The sequence below is a fragment of the Myxocyprinus asiaticus genome, chromosome 9 (assembly GCF_019703515.2).
Source record: "Myxocyprinus asiaticus isolate MX2 ecotype Aquarium Trade chromosome 9, UBuf_Myxa_2, whole genome shotgun sequence".
NCBI classification, from domain to species: domain Eukaryota; kingdom Metazoa; phylum Chordata; class Actinopteri; order Cypriniformes; family Catostomidae; genus Myxocyprinus; species Myxocyprinus asiaticus.
In genome coordinates this window covers 8,484,236-8,502,700 of record NC_059352.1, presented here as the reverse complement: position 1 = coordinate 8,502,700, position 18,465 = coordinate 8,484,236, and the positions used below count along the sequence as shown (strand labels likewise).

Sequence of the window (18,465 nt, the reverse complement as noted above, 5' to 3'; positions counted from 1 at the left end):
CAAACTATCGGTATTGGCAGTCGCTGTTCTAAATAATCGGTTATCGGTATCGCCATACAAAATGTGTATAGCTGAATCCTTATTATTATATTATTATTATGAGTCAAAATTATTTTCAGTGTCAATTGACACAATGGCACAGTTGCTGCTGATGGTGCTTAAAGTGATAGTTCACCCAAAAATTTTAATTCTCTCATTTACTCACCCTCATGCCACCTCAAACAAAGATATTTTGAATGATGTATGAGGTGTTTTGTCTACAAAATGTGAGTCGATGGGATCCAAAAAGGACATAAAAGGAGCATAAAAATAATCCATACGACTCAAGTGGTTTAATCCATGTCTTCTGAAGCGATATGATTGATTTGGGTGAGAAAAAGACCAAAATGTTCACTGATACATTGTTTGTGTGCAACACAGAAGAGAGTCATACAAGTCTGAGATAACATGAGGGTCAGTAAATGATGAATTATCTTTTTTTGGTGATCTATCCCTTTATTAAGTTAAATTTAACCCTGAAAAATCAATTAAAAATGACTGAATATACGGTTTTCTCCAATACTGATGAGGCTGTAGCTTCAGCAAGCTGCACTTCCTAGTAAACACATTAACTACCCCACAATAACCTGGGCAATAATGTTTTAATAAATAACAATGACAACAAATAAGAATGTATACATGTGTGGTCCTATCAAGAAACCACCACAAGTTCTCATATTGCTGTATAGGGGAAAACAAGGATTCCAAAAAAAGACAGAACCGTCATAAAGAAAAGAGAAACATTCAAGTCCATTGTAGTTTCTAATGAGAAAAGCACATCATATGTATCCTCCTCAGATTGTCTGTTTAATGTCATGTGTTGTCCTTAATAGTGTGCACACGAAAAATCCCATATCAATTCGATATCACACAAATCACTTTGGATGATCAAGTTTGATATTATAAGGCTGACATTGGCATAGTTTTAGACTGAAAAGCAGACAGTTTGTCATTGTCTCCACGATTTTCGGCTGAGCACACACACACAGGCTACATTGATCCGAATTAGTCTCCATGCCACCAGGTTCTTAAATGAAGTCAATGCTCGTACGAATGTGTGCGAATTGGTACAGTACGAGTTCCAATGCCGTGCATCGATTCCCAAACACCCCGATCCACTGGCCCGGCCACTGCTGCACGTCGTCTCAAAAAAGTACTGCTTTTTATTGACGTTGTTGATGTTTACATCCGGCAAGACCGTAACCTCATTGCCCGAGATGTCCGTAGCTTTGGTCTTATTGCCAACCCAAAGGCTAATGCTCTCACAAACGGAGTAAACGCCACGGTGTTGAGGTTCTCCCACTTTCCTCTTCGTCCTGCCCCTTGTCTCTTGATGCCCAGAGGGTTCTGAGTTGGGCGGTTGTTCACTGAAAAGAACACGGGCCGAGCGATATCGCCTCTTGTTGAAAAGTTTAGGATCCACAGTTGGCACAGGGTTGGGTGCAACATCCTGTTTGTGATTGGAGTCTTGTGGGCAGATGTCACCTGGGTGTTGGGCAAACATCTGGCTGCAGGACAAGAGCAGCAGGGCTAGCCAGGACAACTGCATGGGCTCAATGTGACCTGAAAACAACAGAGAATTAAATCACATTTGCCGTGGACAATATACAATGACAGTCTAATTTGTTTAGATTTTTTTTAGGTCTGCAACGATATAGAAATATTGTCTGATAAAATAACCAAGAATTATTTTTATGTAATGGCCGATGACCAATATGATGTCTGATTTTCTGTAAATGTATGAATGTGCAAAACTACCACATTTCATAATCAACTAGTCGGTCGGTTGTTTGAAGGATTAGTCGACTAGTCGGTGTTAAGGATAATAATGTACAGTATAATATAAGCTCTGTTATGGTCATGTGACCCCAATCAGATGCGTCAGTCATTTTTAATGGATTTTTCAGGGTTAAATTTAACTTAATAAAGGGATAGATCACCAAAAAAATATAATTCATCATTTACTGACCCTCATGTTATCTCAAACTTGTATGACTCTCTTCTGTGTTGCACACAAACAATGTATCAGTGAACATTTTGGTATTTTTCTCACCTAAAGCGACCATATCGCTTCAGAAGACATGGATTAAACCACTTGAGTCGTATGGATTACTTTTATGCTCCTTTTATGTCCTTTTTGGATCCCACTGACTTACATTTTGTAGACAAAACACCTCATACATCATTCAAAATATCTTTGTTTGAGGTGGCATGAGGGTGAGTAAATGAACAAATCGTTCATGAACAACCCATCACTATATTCATGCAACGGACAAGAACGGACATGTCTCTGGTATGTTACAATGCTTAATGTCGCAAAAAACAAAAAAAACAAAAAAAACACACATTATAAAAAGAAAAATTAGACAGGACTAAAGTATACCTACAGGAAATTCTGCAAATGACACTTCATGATTATTTGAGGTGTAATTGTAATCTTTATTCTTTTTTCGACTAATTGTTTTTTCAACTAACCATCCGTCCATCCATACATCCATCCATCCAATCATGAATATTACATTTTTAAGTAAAATCAGGTGTCAAAACATTATTATGTTCAGAAAAGCTAACTGTTTACCTGTGGCCTGTGCTTTATTGACAGCTGAAAACTTAAGGTGCTGGTATTTTATGTGGTTAACCTTATGCTCCAGAAAAAAATTAGTGTGTTTACCTGTGAAATGCATCCAGGTGAACTGTTTTCTCCTGTCTGTCTTTAGTGTAGATCTCCTCTGCTCCTCATGGTACATGTATTGACCAGCGTGGCATCTTTTGCTTCTAGCTCCTCTATAAAGAGATAAAAATGTATGAACTAAAGCAACCTCAACATTTTTTAACATGGTTTAGCATGTACTTATTGATCATGGACAGGTTTGTATTTTGCCTAATCACATGTGGCACACTCAGACTTTGCTCTTTTATATTTTTGGAGACTTAATTGAGTTTTTTTAAGCGTCAGTTTTGTCTCCAATGTTTCTCCTAATAGCCCTTAGGAGGAATACTAATAGACACAAATTAGACAATTCTTAACATACAGTAAGAGTATAGAGCTATAAAATGAATGTGGATAGTATAGTTCCAATCATTTGGTTCTGGAAGAATTTATTGAGAAATGTTTGTTTGAACGCAAACATTGGTATCTTGGCAAATAGACGCGTGAGATTACTTTAGCTTTTTACTGAGAATCAGAAGACTTTCAGTATAAATTTTGACATCAGCAGTCTCCTTGGCGATCATGATTTCAAGCTTGAATACACTTCCTTGCATAATCTAGCGCTCTGCGTATGCGTCAAGCACTAGGACGTGTAATCGAGCTTGAAGTCATGATTGTGCCTAGAGACTGCAAAGACAAGGTGTACAGTGAAAAAGGAGTTACATTTTGGTCGGTTCTCACCCAAAACCGATTGGATCGATTCAGGGGACATGGATTATACCACTGGAGTCTTATGGATTTTATGCTGCATTTATGTGCTTTCTATAGCTTCAAAGTTCTGGTCACCATTCACTTGCATTGTATGGACCTACAGAGCTGAGATATTCTTCTAAAAAGCTTTGTTTGTGTTCTGCAGAAAAAAGAAAGTCATAGACATCTGGGAAGGCATGAAGTAAATAATTAGAGAATTCTCTGTTTTGGGTGAACTATTCCTTTAAATTTGCTCTTAGTTTGATCTCATTGATATCTAGTAGAAGCAATTGAGATATTAAAGCTAAATCTAATTGTCATGTTTCTTTCCTAATGGAAGATATTCTTCATCAGTAGTTTCCTTCCTTTGCTGAGATGTTGGGAGCAGTTGCACAAATATGACCAGAATGTATGGCCTCATTTGCTTCAGTGAATGTATAAGAGCAATTTCAGCTTCTTTGAATGACAGTAAATGCTTTCTAATTGGTGTTCAAGCGTCACACACACAGACCAAACAGACAAATTAGACACTCATCAACTTACACCCAGCACCAAAACTATCGCAATGACATAACATACTATACACAAACTTCAAACAAATTCTTATTTTGGGGGGAAATTGCTTTGGACTACATCTCTTTTCTATGTGGCTTTGCGGAGATGGTTTTAGAAACCCACTGACATCAAACTCATTAGCTGTGATAGAGACAATTTAACACGTTCTGGCATAGGCATTGTTATCATGGTGACACAGAGAGCCGAGCCAGGCAGTGCTCTCCTTTCAAAACAGTGTGCTTTCATATGGTAACAGTTCATGGGTGGCATGGGTTTCAACGTGTAACGTGAGCCCTTTCAAACCACACATACACACAGCCTTATCTTCAGCCTCCACAGGGCTATGAATTCAATCACCTGGAGGGCAGCTCTCTCTAAGCACTCATGTGTGGCAGAGCTTAGGGATGAAGCATGGCTTTGTGCTGACCCTGGGCCTGTAGACTTTAGTGCATACACTTTAGTGCATACTGAAGACTTGCGCAGAAGCTGGAATTTTGCTAGAATATACATACTTTCACAAGAACCTGTCAGTTAATATAATGACAATAATTGCAGTGTGCAATGAAGTTAAACATTGGGCATGTTAATGCCATTATACAAAAAGTGAAGCTGCTAGCTCACCTCCAAGTCTCTATGATATATTGGTCCCTCGATATGGCTTTGGTCTCTCTCTCAAGTCTACCGGAACACCCATTTTATCATTTGCCAGGTGAAAATCATAAGTCTCTACAAGTTGCACTATTTCATGTCTGTAGCAAAAATGGTGCAGGACAAGTTACATTCCGAAGTGTAATACTTCGGGTTAGGGGTTTGTTCAAATCCCTAACCCTAAAGCCAAAAGAATACTTCGGTCAGACTCCGCGTACAGGGTGCCTGATGCAAATTACATCATCAGCAGAGTGCTCAAGCACTGAACGCATGCAGCCAGATTTTTCTAACCGCGCATACTCTGAACACGGAGAATGCGCATGGGCCTGGAATTATTTGTACTAATTAGTGGGTTCACAAGGTGGCAACACTCACAGCCATTACTGTCATGAAGAAGCGCTAGATGTAATTGTCGCTAAACAACAGGAAACGAATTTGAAAACAATAACAGTGGATGTGCACATCAAGAGCGCGTGTGTGAGGAGGTCAGGAGATACCTGCATTTGTAAACTTGAGTCTGAAGGAATACAGAGACATCTTTATGGGTCTAAACTCCTGAGGAGAAATAGGCCAGTATCTCATCGCAGTCGTAGCGCCCATGCGCCAACCACCTGTGTATGCGTGCACAGTCAAATTGAGGCTAGCGTTCGACTGTACGCAGACGCTAACCAAAGTAGCCTATACATTGGGCTTAAGTATGAGCAATAGCAAAGGCTTATGCAGAGTAAAATAAGTCAATATTCAGTTCCAAGATGATCACACAGGAAATCGACATGTTGGTTCCGAAAGTTCATGTACCCTGAAATCAACCCCATTCAGCCAAATTGCTGACAAACGGCATCCCCCATCAGACATTTTTGCATCGATTCAAGTGTGAACACATTTTCCTCTAGCGCTACTGATACCAAGACATGGTTTGTATTCTGTGAAAACCAGGAAGTAATAGTGTTCACATAAACAATGATGAGTGCAATTGGGAGGTTGCATTTTCACTCAAAAATTACATTTCTACCCCACTGACGGTTAGGTTTAGGGTTGAAACCCCAAGATTTTATCTAGTTAAAATGAGAAGTTAGGGTGTATGCTTAATAAATAATGCATTACTGTTGACTGTATTAGTTTATTTACAACTAAAAGTACAACTGGCTTTTGGTGCCACTCTGTGGACATTTCTCCCAGAAACTGGAGCTCACATGTGCCCATGTTATGAAGACATTTCATTGCCATTATTAGTTTATTAATGCTTCAAAGACAAATTTACGATTGTTAATAAAAAGAACAAACAGGGACGTGTTGCACTCACATTCATAAACACACATAAGCATATTCACACATCCAGATGGCTGGACATGGTCTATTATGAAATGGTGTGAAAGATTGATCTCTTTTACGTTATCGACATCATGTCATAGTTGATGACGATTCGAGATGGGGCAATATATTGAGCCCTGCTTCTAGATTTGGAACTATGAAACTGGACATTCATAAAAGACACATTTGACTGTACCATCAATGTTTATGTAAACACCCTGTTAGCAATTATACATGTGATTATACAATGAGATCATCTCATCTTCTTTGAACATTTGCATACATGCTTGACTTGGCAAGAATCACTATTATTATTATTGCACATATTCATGGTTATTTATGCATACTTATGGCTTGTTAAGGAGAGATGTGGTATTACTTAAGTGATTTTCTCCTGGCAGACTATAGAAACAACAACAACAACAACAACAACAACAAAAAGTTGTAACATAGAAACACACTGGCAACCATCCTCAACACTCAAGAAATTCACACGTGACCCAGAACCAACCCCTGCATTCCATGAGATACACAGAATTAAGATGCCCCATTTTATATTATTTAATATGCTGTATTATCTCAGTTAGAATCTATAATGACAAGCAATGAAACTCTGAATTACCTACAAGTTTTTATTTAGTTAAAAAAGGCACCATAAAAGTTCTAAAATGTATTTCACATAATTGTTCACAAAAAAGCCTCCCAGTACGTGAACATGGTCAGAATAAACGACCTACTCTTCCTGTGTGGACAAGGACAACAGAATGCACAGAACACCGCTTTCTTTCCCAGACAGACAAGCCAGAGGGCTTGTATGTGTGTGGTACACATTGTATTGATTTTTAGGGCTATTCTCCCAGGACAGAGGCCACCTGAACTGTTAAGAACTTTCTCCTTTCAACAATAAACATAAATGGCAATCAAAGTTTAGTGGTCAGTGGGTATAAGACTTTTTGGATCATTCCAACTGCATTACAGTACATTTATTTTACCCATCATATGTCTTAAAGGAATATTCCAGGTTCAATACAAGTTATGCTCAATTGACAGCATTTGTGACCTAACGTTGATTACCACAAAAAAATATTTTGACTCGTCCCTCCATTTATATCTTAAAAAAGCTAAAAATTGCGTTACAGTGAGGCACTTACAATGGAAGTGAATGGGGCCAATTCATAAATGTCAAAATACTCAATGTTTTAAAAAAGTATAGCCACAAGATGTAAACAATATGTGTGTTAACATGATTTTAGTGTGATAAAATCATTAACTAACGTTTACTTTGTCAAGTTATATCCAATTTGACAACTTCGTTTTTTTTTATTTTTTTTTTTTAGGTCTTTTCTCTAATTGAAATGTTTCAAAGACAACACAATTTCTTGGAAATAGGTTTTTTCCATTGTCCTCAATTTCACTTTCCATGTTTTGCATTTATGTTACATAAAATAACAAAATATGTGCCCCCTAGAGGTAATGTGGTAGAAATATTTATATGAAAATAAAAGTCTTTCACATAGCACCAAAATGGACAAGTCATATATCAAATGTCAGGAATGTGACTATACAGTTTTTGTTTCCCTAATACCACAAAGTGAAATATGATTTCTGGAAATCATCAAATACAAACGGCTCTTTTATGTGCCAATCACTGCTGCTGTAAGCCCCAAGTATCCAAAAACATTATATCTGCTCTTACCAGCAGATTTCTAAAAAAATTATAAAAACGTACTTGTCTGTGAGCTTGCTTGTCTGAATAATCCAATTTTATATCTTAGATGTCCAGAACATAATGTGCCATCCAGCTGGAAAGGCATGCTAAAAAAATCATCAGAAAAATATGTTTTCGACTATTGATGATATAATCTTATAAATAATAGCTAAGGGGAGGATCTCAGCTTTCTAAAGATACCTAGATTGAGCTTCTAGTCCACTCAGAGGCTAAGTTATTCAATGAAACAATAAGGGTGGTGCTTGAACTGAAAATTAGACTGAATGTCTATGGACGAGCACATCTGTGAGGGGTAAAATGTTTTAGAATGCCACCTACATTTCAGATCTGTATATTGTGATGGAATGTGATAGAGAAACAAATATTTTTTCTAGTGCTTACTGCCATCTAATGGAATGAAATAAGACTTTTCAAAGTGAGGTAGATTGATAAGAACCAGAATTACATGTTTACAAAGTTAGGACAACAACAACAAATATATATATATATATATATATATATATATATATAAATTCTGTTTATCATAAGATTATAAACACAAACAATATTATTTATGAATAATTGCAGTCTTTTTTTTTATTTTATTTTTATGTGGGGGGTTTTCTGAAAAATGTGACACATTTTTTGCAATTAGTCCACAGTATGTGTGAATGGAGAGCTTTTAAATTTGAGTGTGAAAAATTGCGGGTGGCAGCCCAAAAATGCACCAGAGTTTAAGGGGTTAATTACATCATCCTTCACAAAGTGGAGAAGTGACAGCAATTTTGGTGGGGCAACAACAGCACAAATAAAAAAGGGATTTTAGGAAGTGATTCTGATTTCTGACAGTTCGGTACCCTTTTATATGTCCTTAAATTACAACAAAGCATATTCATTTTTGAAAAGTTACAGTGTTCAAAGTATACTGCGTAAAATGAGTTATTTAGTGGTCAGTGCGTAAAAAACTAACATGTGGGTGAACAGGAAACATTTCAAACACATCAACGGTCCCATAATGAGAATTGTATGATGTTTCCTTTCCAAAGAACACATCTGAGACTCTCTTGTTTTCAGACTAAAGAAAACGGGTTGAATTTTCCACTGAGAGAAGAGAATCATGCTGAAATGTGAAGACATCAAGAAAAAATATTACTCACATCTCCCAACTGTAAAGCCTGAGCTCCTCCACATTTACCAGCAACCACCAGCAGCTTTATTTAACAATTTCAACAAATTCCCTTAATGAGAAACAGAAGTTACATCATTTACTTGGACAGTGATAGAACAGTGATTTATCTCAAAGGAACGTGCAGAATTATACAAGACAACTAACTGTATTGTGTTTTCATTCAAAAAATACTTTGCAAGTGTCTTAAAGGGATAGGTCACCCAAAGATTCTGTCATCATGTGCTCACCCTCATGTTGTTTCAAATCTGTATGACTTTCATTCTTCTGTGGAACACAAAAGGAGATGCAGCACGCTAGTCTCAATAACCATTCACTTTCATTGCATTTTTTTTCCCCATACAATGAAAGTGAATGGTGACTGAGGCCGGGTATAATTTTGTCTAACATCTTTTTGTGTTCCATGGAAGAAAGTCTTACAGGTTTAGGAGAACATGAGGGTGAGTAAATGATGATAGAATCTTCCTTTTGAGTGAACTATTCCTTTCAGACTTATAAATCACAGCATGTTCTTACAGTAGCCCAAATGTAATTGTATTGTAGTACATCTGACAGACAACTTAACCGACATCTATAACTGGGAGGCAAAATACAGTACCAATCTATTCAGTGAATTAATCAAAAGAATAAATGTGTTGAACTGATGCTCCTGGCCATGTAAATGCCTCTGTAAGATTGTGTGCTACTGGCTAGCTCCAGCATGCTTGGAATCCAGAGCCCAAGATGTCTTTTGTTTGCCCTCTGGACGTAATTCTGCGGAAGCTAGCTAAAAAGGATAATAGCAGGCAATTTAGACCAACTGTCAAGTGTCCTATTTTTTTGAGATCCCTCCTGTTTCTGTTTGTAGAAGTCTATGCTTGCACATTACTGTTTTACTGTTATTGAGAAACTACTGGGAAATCGCAGGCATAAAGGCAAGCTGGACCCTTCTGGCAGGCTATTTTAATCTGAAGCAGATGTGTTGGGTCTTCTGACCAGAATCCACAGGTCTTTGTAGGGTTAGGAATAAGCTGAAATATTTTCCCAATAGTGTAGCTTAATTTGAGACACACAGGGCGTTGTGACAGGAATGTGCTTTATTTCAAGGCATATTATCAAGAATGAGGATACAATCGTTACAGTACAGTATTTGGACACTTAAGCCACACTTTAGAATGTATGAATTTCAATTATCGTCTCCCATTTATTTAAAGAAAAAAAGAAGACTTAAACAATATGCACGTTAACATGATTTTAGTGTGATAAAATTGCTTACTATCCTTATCTGTGTAAAGTTATATCCAATATTACAATTTTGTTGTCATGATGACGTAATGCCAATAAACCCTGTTATCTGGTAAACAGCAGTTAATACCTGATTTTAGCAAACTAAAATCATGTTAACACCTATACTGTACTGTAGCTAATATTTATGCTTTATGTCTATACTTTTTAAAAATTGTAAACACCTTACTGCATTTCTTTTAAATAAACAAAAGACAAGTCAAGTATTTTTGGTGGTAATCAACATTATGCAACAAATGCTGTTGATTGAGCTTAACTTGTACTGAACCCGGAACATTCCGTTTACTATGGACCTGTTCCACTGAAGTTTGACAACCAGAAAGTGTCCAAATGCTTTTTGACTTAATTTTTAACACTATATTGTTTCAACATTTAAAACCTCATGCAAATCTAATGCAAATCTAATGCAATGACGAGCTTTCTACATTTATAAGTGTGTCTTAAGTGTCCAAATATATTTTCAGGCCACCGTATGCATGTGCAGTACTTCAGTTTTAATTAGTGACGCTATAATTATAAACTGACAGCCTCAGTAACCATTCACTTTCATTATATCTTTTTTCCATACAATGAAAGTGAATGGCGATTAATGCTGTCAGCTGCTAATTTTCATTTTTTGGTGAACTATGCCTTTAATGGGTTTTTTAAAATGGCTCCAATGCTTATAGACCAAAGTGTATCAGTGTATCATTTTGGAAGCAGTGCAGAGCTTGAACAATCCCTTGGCCAGGACAAAAGACAAACTGTATTTACATTGTTTCACAATTTTTGGCAGATAAAGGCCTTCTTTACAAGCAAGTCTTCATAATGCTCCGGATGCCAGTGAAAGAGCAAAATGACATGAGGAACAGTTAAGTGTAAATTGTTAAAGGTCCTGAAATAAACACTTGGACATTCTAACCATCTGAGACATAAAAACAGCTCTCTCCATGGTTGAGAAACACAGGCACACCAAAGATATTTAAAGAAAACGTTGCTGCTCACTGGATTAACCTGGACAGTTTCATCGCACGCTTTAAACTGTGTTTGGTAACTGTGGTGACACGGGAAGATTGCACTCGCGTTTGTACTCTTGACGAGTAATTATCATGGGTGGAAAAGAGCCATTTTGGAATGCAGAGTTGATACATTGGTCTTAGGGATTTGTGGGATCTGGCCTTGGTCTTGTTTACGGCTACATTAGTGATACAAAAACAGTAACAGTTACTGGCCACTGCAGCCTATTCCTCTGCACGTGAACAAAACATCATCTCTGGATTATCTCTTGTCTGTCTTTGTGTAAGACTGCATATTGTGACTATGCTAAATGCTAATGGCACCAAAAGGCTAACAAGCCAAAAGCTAACAATTTATCATTATGACAAATATGAGATACCATCTAAAATGTAGAAATGTAACTTCCCAGAAAAGTAAATCACTCCTTTTTTGGTCATACAAATTCAATAATTAGGCCTAAAGCATTGCCTTGGCTAAGTTTACTTGCCAACCTGGTCTCATAGAAACACATTACTTTGCCTACAATTTTGCTAAATAATTTTTACGTGGCGCATTTCATAATTTCCTGGTGAAATGAACACAAGAGGCGCTACAACAAAAAATAGTTTAATTCCCTTTCACACAAATCGCGAGTAAAAGGGCAGATAATCAGTTCATAAACACTTACTTTTCAAACAACGCTGTCTTATGACATCTAAACACTTTTACTATAGCGCATGACTTGTAAGGTGATACATTTTAATGCATTATGTAACCAACTACATTTCAGTTCGGTGGTACATATTGTCCTGGAGCATATTAAAGTGAACATATTTGAATTTGTACATACTGTACAGTGCATCTGGAAAGTATTCACAGTGCTTCACTTTTTCCACATTTTGTTATGTTACAGCCTTATTCCAAAATGGATTAAATTCATTATTTTCCTCAAAATTCTACAAACAATACCCCATAATGACAACGTGAAAGAAGTTTGTTTGAAATCTTTGCACATTTATTAAAAATAAAAAACGAAAAAAATCACATGTACATAAGTATTCACAGCGTTTGCCATGACACTCAAAATTGAGCTCAGATGCATCCTGTTTCCACTGATCATCCTTGAGATGTTTCTACAACTTGATTGGAGTCCACCTATGGTAAATTCAGTTGATTGGACATGATTTGGAAAGGTACACACCTGTCTATATAAGGTCCCACAGTTAACAGTGCATGTCAGAGCACAAACCAATCCATGAAGTCCAAGGAATTGTCTGTAGACCTCCGAGACAGGATTGCATCGAGGCACAGATCTGGGGAAGGGTACAGAAAAATTTCTGCAGCATTGAAGGTCCCAATGAGCACAGTGGCCTCCATCATCCGTAAATGGAAGAAGTTTGGAACCACCAGGACTCTTCCTAGAGCTGGCCGCCTGGCCAAACTGAGCGATCGGGGGAGAAGGGCCTTAGTCAGGGAGGTGACCAAGAACCTGATGGTCACTCTGACAGAGCTCCAGCATTTCTCTGTGGAGAAAGGAGAACCTTCCAGAAGATCAACCATCTCTGCAACACTCCACCAATCAGGCCTGTATGGTAGAGTGGCCAGACAGAAGCCACTCCTCAGTAAAAGGCACATGACAGCCTGCCTGGAGTTTGCCAAAAGGCACCTGAAGGACTCTCAGATCATGAGAAACAAAGATTAAACTCTTTGGCCTGAATGGCAAGCGTCATGTCTGGAGGAAACCAGGCACTGCTCATCACCTGGCCAATACCATCCCTACAGTGAAGCATGGTGGTGGCAGCATCATGCTGTGGGGATGTTTTTCAGCAGCAGGAACTGGGAGACTAGTCAGGATCGGGAGAAAGATGAATGCAGCAATGTAGAGACATTCTTGATGAAAACCTGCTCCAGAGCGCTCTGGACCTCAGACTGGGGCGAAGGTTCATCTTCCAACAGGACAACGACCCTAAGCACACAGCCAAGATAACAAAGGAGTGGCTCCGGGACAACTCTGTGAATGTCCTTGAGTGGCCCAGCCAGAGCCCAGACTTGAACCCGATTGAACATCTCTGGAGAGATCTGAAAATGGCTGTGCACCGACGCTCCCCATCCAACCTGATGGAGCTTGAGAAGTCCTGCAAAGAAGAATGGGAGAAACTGCCCAAAAATAGGTGTGCCAAGCTTGTAGCATCATACTCAAAAAGACTTGAGGCTGTAAATGGTGCCAAAGGTGCTTCAACAAAGTATTGAGCAAAGGCTGTGAATACTTATGTACAAGTGATTTTTTTTTTTTTTTTTTTAAATAAATTTGCAAAGATTTCAAACAAACTTCTTTCACGTTGTCATTATGGGGTATTGTTTGTAGGATTTTGAGGAACATAATGATTTGAATTCCTTTTTGAAATAAGGCTGTAACATAACATAAAATGTGGAAAAAGTGAAGCGCTGTGAATGCTTTCCGGATGCACTGTATTTGGCGTGCTATCCAAAGCGGAGGGGCTTGAATGCAGGACTGGGCTTGACCTCTGTCCCCTTCTGACCCTTTCATTTATAAGCTTGTTCAAATGTGAGTGAATTGCACAGTCGCTCAACTGATAGAGTATTGCAAAGGAATTGGGTACAAGTCCTTAAGAGTATGTGAGACAACACATGAGTAAAAAGTATAAACGGGATTACTGTTTATCGTTTGTGCGCTCAGACCACTGTTAACCCTTTAAAGCCAGTTTTTAGTACCATTAGACAAACTATAAAAATAAATCGTAAAAATAAAATAAAGATTTGCATGTTTTTTATTTTATTTTATTTATGTATGATATTTGACACATTAAAGGTCATTATCCTCCTGAGGCCCAGCAATTAATTTTTGTATAGGCCATTTTTTATTTAAGTTTTTCTTAGCCCATAAATGCTACAGTGGTAAATCTTGGGGTATTATCAGAGGACTCCCTGGGCTTTTCAGAGATACCAAATATTTGAGAGTTTGGCCATGACAGCTTTCTCTCCTTGGTCTATAAATATGGATTGAAATGTACCACAGTTCAATTCAGCACATCAAATAAAATATGAATAAAATATTATTTTTTCAATAAACAATTTTTATCATATGTATTTTATGCACCAAACACTATATTGACATTTAAAAAGGGGAAATTGTAAAACTTTTCGCTGGGTCTCAGGATGGTAAGATGACATCATAATAGCTTGTAATGTAAAATATATATTTATAATGACAGAGCAGGCTGCATATATGAAATGACACAGAAATATTAGTTCACACTTTAAATATATCTTATAAAATGTAAATGTCAAGAATTTTAAAAGCTCTGTGATTTTTGTTTGTTTGTTTGTTTGTTTGTTTGTTTGTAGTGGGCATGAATATAATGTAATGGTGATTGAGAGATACCTCAAAAGCCTGTTGTATCACATTTGATACATGGATTTCAACAGGCTTTTTCAATAAAATAATATACAAAATTTTAATCAAGCACAAGTTGCTTAAATTCAGCAAATACTCATTTGAAAATATCAGAAACAATATAATCATTACTGTCATTTTTACTTTATTAAAAGAAGCTGTCATTTATCCCAACATAAGAGTCACTTTTCTGACGGCATTTTAAATAGCTCGATATAAACACTGAAACCACTTTTTTCAATAACCACTAGATGTTGCCATAAACATGTGAAACTTACATACCACAGGTTGTTTGTCTTGTCAGCTTGAACAGAGAGTATAACAGAAGCCGTCAAACGTTGTGTATCATATTTGATACACATGGCGTTATAGGGTGAAAATTGTAAATGTTTCTTAAAGGGATGTTCTGGGTTCAGTACAAGTTAAGCTCAATTGAAAGCATTTGTGGCATAATGTTGATTACCACAAAAATTAATTTCGACTCGTTTCTCCTTTTCTTTAAAAAAAAGCACAAATCTAGGTTCCAGTGAGGCGCTTACAATGGAAGTGAATGGGGGCCAATTTTGTAACGTTAAATACTCACTTTTTCAAAAGTATAACCACAAGACATAAAAGATATATGTGTCTAAGCATGATTTTAGTGTGATAAAATCACTTTCAGATCTTTTCTGTGTAAAGTTATAGCCAATTTTACAGCTTCGAAACCATGACGATGTAATGTCAACAAACCCTAAACTGACTGTAAAAAGTACAATTTAACAACTTCAAACACAAATAGTACATGAGTTTTAACAGAAGAATTAATGTAAGTGCTTTTATAAAATTATAAGCTTCACATTTCTGTGTTCAAACCCTCCAAAAATTGGCCACATTCACTTTTATTGTCCCCATTCACTTCCATTGTAAGGGCCTCACTTTAACCTGGATTTTTGCTTTTTTTTAAAGAAAAGGAGGAACAAGTCAAATCAACATAATGCCACAAATGCTGTCGATTTAGCTTAACTTGTATTGACCTGGAAAATTCCTTTAAAGTTGTCATTTTACACAAATAGCTACAGTTTTTTCCTATGAGGTCAAGCACAATAAACTTCATTAATGATTATCTCCCAAACTCTGTGTGTGTAGGAAGCATCATGATGTTATTATATCAAATCTATCAATGAGCAAAGCTTGCTTAAAAAAAAATAAGGGCAAAGGTTGTTTGGGATTTTGTGCAATGGGGATCAAACAGACTGGCTTTGCTGTGCGGTCCACAAACCCTGGGCCTGAGGCTTTGTGGTTAGCGGTCATATGGAGAATCCCTGCCCTTGTTGTTTTCTTCATATCACAGTTCCTCCCAGATGTTCTGATATACACTGCGCCTCATGGTGGCTATTTACAACTGACTTCAGCTTCTCCAAATATTAAAATTTGTTCCAATGTTTGGATGGCACGTATAAATCCTTGTCACATTGGAAAAAATCAGTCTTCCACAAGTAAAATAAACAAAGTTAAAGTCAACATAATCTGATGTATTTTGTAGTTATAAAAAAAAATGGGAATTGATTGGATTGTGAAAAATGGGCATTACATAACAGAAAAAGCAAAGAAGGTTGGAAGGGAAGGCTTGAAATGTAGAATGGATTTGTGCCGCCATCTGAAATGATGGCAGAGGCAGAGCAAGTTATTACATTTTAATCAAAGATTATGGAGACCAAGAAATAAATGATGGAAAATGTTTCATTTCTGGGTGAACTTTCCCTTTAAAATAGGTGTTTTTTCACAACAGCTTTACAGTAAATGAACTAATGCTGATTACAAAAAGCACCTTTTAAATGGAAACTGTGCAAGGGGGTGTGAATGCAGTATCTGTAATAAACAACATAGTTGCCTTGTTAAGATGTGGGATAGTAGTTAAATCACAAGAAAATGTTATACACTGATTTACAACCATTTAACAGCTACCTGCCAAGTAGAGCGAGATCAAATTGCTTGAAGTGCCTATCAAACTAAGTTTTGAATTCGCTAGAAGCGAATCATTTTATCTTGTTTGGATTCAATTGTGCATTTGATATTTTCCCCCTACAGGTGCATTCCACTGACATCATAAACACCCAGCAAGATGTGGCATTGCAATTATAGCATCTACTGTATGAGCTTGTTATGTCAGATTCGAGATCTAAACTGCTTGGGAATTAGAATTTCAAGTCCTTAAAAACGCTCCCACCCTGCAGCCAGAAACTCCACCAGGTTGAGAAAAATGAACAAGCTTGGCTGTGATCCAAGCCCTAGATAAAGGCCTCCACCATGTTCCAATAGTTTACAGAGCATGGATAAAAGGATGTATCAGAGTATATTTCATGTGCAAACACCTGCATCTCTGGAAACTATTTGAGTGGAGAAATGGTAAATATTATGGATAGTTTACATCAAAAATACGATTTAGAACCCTATGGGGACTGACGGCATACATTTAGAGTGGTATTTATTGGAGTGCTTTTGAATTTAAACCACGTGTTAGGACACTTCAAAGCACCGTGGCTGTGTTCTTCAAAGGGAAAGGAGGCAGAAATTACCCCTTGACTGTTATACACTACTGCGTTGATAACTTACAAAGAACACACATGAGTCCCATTTGGCACAAGCTTGAAATGTGTCATACGGTGTCATACGGTACACAAAGTATGTTGGAGTTTGTTTGTTTTTTTCATGCACACAAATACATTTCTTAATCTGTATTTTTGTCTTGTTTTACAGTAAAAATATCTAAACATCTTTAAAACAAGACATCTACTTGAGAAGCAAAACGGTGTAAGATAATAAGATTGTTTTCAGAAAATATACTATCTTGAAGTAAGTTTATTTAAAAAAAAATAATAATATTTGCCAGTTGTGCCTTGATGAACCTTAATTTTCTGAAGACACAATTTTGCTTCTCAAGTAAATGTGTCTTTATAACAAGACAAAAATACTCATTAAAGAAAATAATTTGGGAGTAACATACTGACAGTAGTGATGTCTCTAACTTATGTTTTTAGTAGCATGACAATAGTTCAGCTGTTTTCAAAATAGTGTACTTTTTCCGACAAGTCGCAGTGTAGCATGACAAAAGGCCACATTGCTGTTTGTATTATGCATGCAGCTTTAAACCCAAAACATGCTCTACGCAAGTATGCAGCCTGGTCTTATGATAATTACGTGACCATTACAAAATTTTGGCAAAATGAAATTACGTGCCTTATTCCATGTTTGGCTGCAGTTTCCCAGTGAAATGTCCAGCGGGGGGCACCAAAAGAGAGTGAAATGGTGTTGTAATCAGGCGAGGTTTTTAAGGTGAATATTAGATAGTGGTTTTAATGAGTAAAATGTACCTACCTAACCTAAAACTTTAACCTAAACCTAACCAATAGTGATCTAAAATCAAATGCGAGGTAGACACAAAACAGGATCCTTACCGTTAACCAACGCCTAAACCTAACCGATAGTGTCCAAAAACAAAATGAGAAATCAAAAGCAGATTTTCTGAAGCAACCATGTCATCTCATGTTGCTTCTATGACACTCTTGTCTCACATGTTAGCTTGCGTGCTTGACTGGTCTCAATCCGCAGTCTTCCGAGTCCAAAGTTTAACAATCAGAGGTTATTCACATTGGAATAAGTGTGTAAATGTAGGTGCATCTGTAATACAAGCATTACAACGTATCGTTTTTCAAATGATGCGTTAAAGTTGATATGATAATACAGCAGTGTGTGAGTAATAGTGTGAAATATAAGTGTTTATATTGTCATAATCAATCATTGTAGTCATGATTTGTATGAAAGTGAAAAAAAACACACAGTTGTTGTAGCGCCTCTAGTGTTAATTTTACCTGGAAACGACAGAACAAAAAAATCTGTCACGTAAAAGTCAGTTTGCAAAAATATAGTTATAGTAACGTTCATTCTATAAGGCTAATCATAACACA

The 18,465-nt window shown here is 37.0% G+C and overlaps 1 protein-coding gene across 2 annotated transcripts in view; it reads right to left on the bottom strand.

Moving 5' to 3' along the window:
* Positions 1–649: 649 nt before the first annotated feature.
* ngfb (nerve growth factor b (beta polypeptide)) overlaps positions 650–18,465 on the bottom strand; it is a 115,319-nt gene continuing 97,503 nt past the window's right edge. For both annotated transcript variants that reach the window (XM_051706509.1, XM_051706508.1), the window contains exons 2-3: positions 2,711–2,823; positions 650–1,602 (exon numbers count right to left, since the gene is read on the bottom strand). In XM_051706509.1, coding sequence (XP_051562469.1) covers positions 989–1,602; positions 2,711–2,786 — 690 coding nt within the window. In that variant the 5' untranslated portion in view covers positions 2,787–2,823 and the 3' untranslated portion in view covers positions 650–988. The remainder of the gene's footprint in view (positions 1,603–2,710; positions 2,824–18,465) is intronic.